The 6,313-nt window shown below is 39.9% G+C and overlaps 1 protein-coding gene across 4 annotated transcripts in view; it reads left to right on the top strand.

Annotated features, from left to right (window-relative positions):
* Positions 1 to 6,313, top strand: part of TSG101 (tumor susceptibility 101) — a 54,135-nt gene that overhangs the window by 30,426 nt on the left and 17,396 nt on the right. For all 4 annotated transcript variants that reach the window (XR_003683747.2, XM_007104915.2, XM_028501644.1 and 1 more), the window contains one exon: positions 4,392 to 4,483. Coding sequence is in view for 3 of the 4 variants with exons in the window: in XM_007104915.2 (XP_007104977.1) it covers positions 4,392 to 4,483 (92 nt within the window). In the remaining variant the exon portion in view is untranslated. The remainder of the gene's footprint in view (positions 1 to 4,391; positions 4,484 to 6,313) is intronic.

Raw genomic sequence — 6,313 nt, 5'->3', positions numbered from 1 at the left:
ACCGGGGCGCGAACCTGGTTCCCCTGCATCGGCAGGTGGACGCGCAACCACTGCGCCATCAGGGAAGCCCAGAAGTTCCTTTTTAAAAAAAATTTATTTTATTTATTCTTTTTTTTTATTTGGCTGCATTGGGTTTTTGTTGCTGCGTGCAGGCTTTCTCCAGTTGAGGCGAGCAGGGGCTACTCTTCATTATGGTGCACGGGCTTCTCACTACGGTAGCTTCCCTTGTTGCGGAGCTTGGGCTCTAGGCGCGTGGGCTTCAGTAGTTGTGGCACGCAGGCTGTAGAGCGCTGGCTCAGTAGTTGTGGCGCACGGGCTTAGTTGCTCCGCGGCATGTGGGATCTTCCCGGACCAGGGATCGAACCCATGTCCCCTGCATTGGCAGGCGGATTCTTAACCACTGCGCCACCAGGGAAGCCCAGAAGTTCCTTTCTGAGGTAGCTATTTTTCAAAAATTTGATGTGTTTTGTTTTGGGGGTTTTTTTTTGAAATGTAACTTTTAATCTCATGACAGGCTAATGAGTTGTTAAGGGTAACTACTCACATTACTGTCTGTATCCTTCTGCATATGCAAGGTCTTGGCAGAAGAGCCTCAGAACCTCTTTCTCTTCTCGCTTTATCCTAAAGGAGAATTAGTAAATCAGTGATTCAAGAATCTTTATTTTACAACGGTGAATATGAGAATATTTATTCTTGTTGTGGAAAGTTGGACTAGATGATCTCTAAGGTGTCTTTAAAATTTTAAGATCTTTTGAAAGTTTTATTTAGCACCTTGCAGCATGTATACAAGGAAACTAAAAAGTATGTCAAGGATAGCTGTTCTGGTTTTGGTATATATACTAGCAAGCATGTATTATTAGAAAACAGTTCCTGATATCAGAAAAGACAGAAAATGTTAAGTGCTGTGATAAACAACTTTAAAGGAGAAGTCACATCTGATTTGGAGGTGGGAGCTTAGAGATAGCTTCATAAATGAAGTAACTGGTTTAAAAGAAAAGTAAGTATTTAGAGGTGGAGGGAGCAGCAAACAGTAATAACACTTTATATCAGAGGAAACTTACTGGTTATTAAGTTCAATTTTGTGTAATCAAAGGTGTGAAAGCCAAAAAAAATCCCAGGAAAGAATAAGGAAACACTCTAATATGGCTGGAGAATATAGGATTATGAGTAGGAGGACTGAAGAGTTTTGTTTTTTTAAAAAATATTTTTGGCTGTGTTGGGTCCTCATTGCTGTGCGTGGGCTTTCTCTAGTTGCGGAGAGCGGGGTCTCCTCTTCTTTGCGGTGCGCAGGCTTCTCATTGTGGCGGCCTCTTTTGTTGCGGAGAACGGGCTCTAGGCGTGCGGGCTCTAGGCGCACGGGCTTCAGTGGTTGTGGCTTGCGGGCTCCAGAGCGCAGGCCCAGCAGCTGTGGCGCGAGGGCTTAGCTGCTCCGCGGCATGTGGAATCCTCCCGGAGCAGGGCTCGAACCCGTGTCCCTTGCATTGGCAGGCGGATTCCTAACCACTGCACCACCAGGGAAGCCCCTGAAGGGTTTTAATAAAGGTACAACTTTCATAGGTATTACAGATCTCCCCAAACCTTCTCTGATCTCCTCTAGCTGGTATTGATTTTCCACTACAGTTGACTCTTGAACATCAGGGGGAGGTCGGGGGGCTAGGGGTGTCGACCATCCTTGCAATTGAAAATCCAAGTATAACTTTATAGTCGGGCCTCTCTGTCATATCTGAGGTTTCACATCCTCAGATTCAACCCACTGTGGCTTGTATAGTAATCTAGTATGTATTTAGTGAAAAAAAATCTGCGTATAAGTGAACCAGCATAGTTCAAACCCATATTGTTCAAGGATCAACTGTATACATTTCCTGAACTTTTATTTAGCATTTATTGTTTTCTTTATGCTATCAGGATTGTTTACAGGGATCTTGCCCTATTTTGATTATTAGTATCTTGAGGAAGAGATGGATTCATACTTTAGCTCCTGCCTCAAGCACTTGAAAACAGTGCTTTAAATAGAATAAATAGTAAATTTTGAAGGGACACATAAAGAAAAAGGAATGTAAGAGTGTTGGAAAATTCTTTTTAAATACACTTAGTCCAAAAGGGCTCTTAAAAATCTGAAAAAGATTTCCTACATAGGGCAAATTGTTTAATAATGTACAAAGATAGAAAATAGTACTACTGGGCTTCCCTGGTGGCGCAGTGGTTGCGCTTCCGCCTGCCGGTGCAGGGGAACCGGGTTCGCGCCCCGGTCTGGGAGGATCCCACATGCCGCGGAGCGGCTGGGCCCGTGAGCCATGGCCGCTGGGCCTGCGCGTCTGGAGCCTGTGCTCCGCAACGGGAGAGGCCACGGCAGAGGGAGGCCCGCATACCACAAAAAAAAAAAGAAAATAGTACTATGCGCGTCTGGAGCCTGTGCTCCGCAACGGGAGAGGCCACGGCAGAGGGAGGCCCGCATACCACAAAAAAAAAAAAAGAAAATAGTACTACTAAATTATTTTTTTACTCAAGAAAAGTTGTTAACCCTGAACATAGAGAATAACTATGAAGGAGAAATTAAGCAAACTAAATAAAGAGACAGGGAGTTCTCTGAAGTTAATATCTGTAGGCCTAGAAGAGTTTTATACCACTTACTGAAAAATTCAGCAATAAAATCACAGATTGTCCTTGAAAAAGTATGCAAAATGGGAGGAACTCCAGAAAAAGCAAATTTATTCCAGTGTTCAAAAAGGTAGATTCAGAAATTTGAATAAGATTGACATTGTTTCCTTGCAGCATGGATTACTAGAGAGACTAGAACAAAAGTACTGTGCAATAGCATTCAGCATGTGTCCACTGGGAACAGAAATGCTTAACCTTTTTCTGTTTTGATTTTACTTTTATACTAATTGTTGAGAGTATCATGATTACATTGAATCCTCAACAAGTTATACACAAAATTTTTTTGTTGGTGACAAGTTATAAAGTGTAAACTCGTAGTACACATAGGAGAGAATCTTTGAGCCACTGCCCTATAAAAGGATTACTGACTATGAACTCAGAGCTCTTGCTCCGGGACTCTGGGCTGGGTCTTTTTAGTCAGTAATTTTAATGGACTCACAGAAGGCATGTTAATCAGAATTGCAAATGTCATAGATCTGACAATTGTAGATAAAATAGGATTCATCAAAATTGATTGTTCAACTAACAGGTAGCTATAGTAATCAACCTGTTCCTTTTCTTCTCCATTATAAGGGAAACACTGCCAAATTAGTGATCATTCAGAGGAAAGTGATTAGATCTGAAAATCAAAGCTGTGAAGAATGGCTGAAGGAATTAAAAATATTTCACCTGAAGAAGAGAAGACTGAGGGGAAAATGTTAGAAGTTTTCAAATATGCAAGTGATCTTGCAGAGTGCAAATTTAGGACCATTAATTAGAGGTTACTGTGTCAAAATGCAGTTAGTGTTCAGTAGAGAAAGATGACCATTTGTCAGGGATATTGTAAATGATATTTATGAAACAATGTTGGATAGGAGATTGGAGGACAATACTTCTAAGGAAAGTTTCTTCCAACTCTGATGTGAATACAGGAATGACACAAACCTTCCTTAGAGTGAAGAGGAAGCTTTTAAAACTTTATCTCAAGAGGAGTATTTTCAGATCAGACATTCAAAAAGGTTATCAATGAACCACAGGTAAAAATTAAATAATATTATTTCCCTGTATGCTAGGAAATCAGAATGGAAAAGTTCTCACAAAATATTTGTTGCTCTCAGTTCTGATACTGTTGGACTGCCCTTAGAAAAATTCGAGTTGCTTTCTGCTACTGTGAAAGTGACCCTCAAATAACCAGGGCCAAGGGACTTCCCTGGTGGTCCAGTGTTTAAGACTCTATGCTTCCACTGTAGAGGGCACGGGTCCAATCCCTGGTCAGGGAACTAAGATCCTGCATGCCGCAGCCAAAAAAACAAAAAAAAAACAAAAAAAAAACCAGGGCCAAGCAAGAGTATTTTAATCATTTACTTTAAGAGTAAATCCAGTGTCATTAATGGAATTTTTGTAGAGCTTTGCTTGAATAGACACCTGTAGCTCTAAAACTGTAAAGTCATTAACTGGTAAGAATGAAATATCAAGCTTAGCTTCCTGAATGGGGTGGGTTTTTTTGTTTGTTTTAAGTCTTTATTGAATTTGTTACAGTATTGCTTCTGGGTTTTTTAAAATGTTTTTCGGTTTTTTGGCCACAAGGCATGTGGAATCTTAGCTCTCTGACCAGGGATTGAACCCACACTCCCTGCATTGGAAGGTGAAGTCTTAACCACTGGACTGCCAGGGATGTCCCCTGAATGGGGTTCTTAAAGATACTGTAGAGTTGGGTCATCTTAACATTTAATGTTTTATGTTCTTTTCTTTAGTGGTTACCCAGGCTGTCCTTACCCACCTGGCAGTCAGTATCCTGCCACAACAAGTTCCCAGTACCCTTCCCAGCCTCCTGTGACCACTGTTGGTAAGTACTGTTCAAAACTGTATTTCTCCACATAAGGAAAGTCAGAGTCTCCTGTTGTGAAAAGTGCATTTCACTTTTGTTTTTTATTGAATAAGTTTGATATGTAACATTGTGTAAGTTTAAGGAGTACAGTGTGTTACTCTGATAGATTTATATATTGTAATATGATTGCATTGTAGCGGTATTTATTACATTACATAATTATCATACAGTATTATTGTCTGTATCCATTATACTGCGCATTAGATCTCTGTGGCTTGCTCACTACTCGTTATAAATTTGTACCTTTAAATATCATCAATTTTATCACACCTCCCCCCACTTCACTTTTACATGTGAAATGTTAGAATACTCTTTCTTTTTAGAGCAAAAACTCTTAATGATCAGTGTCCTGTACTGTAAAACTTGAAATGATTTATCATCATATAAATGAGCCTTCTACCAGGGCAGAAAAGTAAATTTGATTGACTCTTATCACTTTTGCCTGTGTTTCACATATTTATTGGTGAACGTTAATGTGTGTTGAACTATTAACAGACACTTAGGTTTTCCTAGCCTGTTTATATGTAAAAACAGATGAGCATCTTTAGAAGAAAGCACCATTGGGAAATATGAGTGGCTCAAGTAAGACAAATTATTGCAGACCAGTAGGTCTTGGTTTTTTATGTTGCTTATTAGTAGAGTTACCTGAAATATAATTTTCTTCAGTTGATAAAATGAAAGCAATACAAGAACTTCTACAGACCCCCACCCCTCTACATTACTATCTGCCCCTACCATATCTGCCTTCTCCCTGTTACCACAGATCATTATTTCTACCCACTAGGTTTTATCCTCTCTAATTTACTCAGGGACATCATTTCAGCAGTTTCCCCTCTCATCATCAGTTTTTGTTCTCTACTGGGTTGCTCTCATCAGCATCCAAAAATATGCCCTAAAAACCTTTAAAAATCCTCCTCTTGATTTCCCTTTCCCTGCCACCAGTATTCCATTTCTTCATTCCCCTTTACAGCAAAACTCCTTGAAACAATTACCCATACTCATTACCTTCAATTCCTCTTCTTCCTTTCACTCTTGAACCACTCCATGTGGGATTTCCCTCATGTCCTTCCACTAAAGCTGCTTCTCTCAAGGTCACCATTGACCTTTATGATGTTAAATCCAATGGCCAATTAAATAGTCTCCACTTATTTGGCCTGTCAGCAGTATTTGACACAGTTGTATCTCCTTGATACACTTTCCTCTCTTGCTTTCTAAGACCCCAGACTCACTTGTTTTTCCTCCCATCTCACTGGTACTCATGCTTAGTCTCCTTTATAAGTCCCTCCTTTTCTTAATATTGGAATGCCTCCTGGCTCAGTCCTTGTTATTCTTTATACTCACTCTCCTGGTGATCTCTACCAATCTCATAGCTTTAAATACCATTTCTGTGTCCACACTTCCCAAATTTGTTTCCAACTTAACTACTCTCCAGAATTCCAGATTCTTATATCCAGCTCCCTTCTCAATATCTCCATTTGGATATTTAATAGACATTTCAAACTCAGTGTGACCAAAATTAAACTCTCAATCTTTCTATGATGCTTTCCCACCTCCAGCGATACCTATTCAATACTCTAACTTTGGTGTCATCCTTGATTCTGCATCAAGAACTAATTATCTTCAAAATACATCTAGAATCTGATCACATCCAGTGCTGATCCAAGTCACCATTATCTTTCATCTAATTTACTTCAAAAGCATCCTAAAAAGCCTTCTTCTTTCCTTAGTCCCTACATCTTTTTTTTTTTTTTTTTTTTTTTTGCGGTACGTGGGCCTCTCACTGTTGTG

This window comes from Physeter macrocephalus, chromosome 16 (assembly GCF_002837175.3).
Source record: "Physeter macrocephalus isolate SW-GA chromosome 16, ASM283717v5, whole genome shotgun sequence".
Classification (NCBI taxonomy): Eukaryota; Metazoa; Chordata; class Mammalia; order Artiodactyla; family Physeteridae; genus Physeter; species Physeter macrocephalus.
The sequence above is the reverse complement of the archived record's forward strand: the minus strand, read 5'-3'. Positions and strand labels throughout refer to the sequence as shown.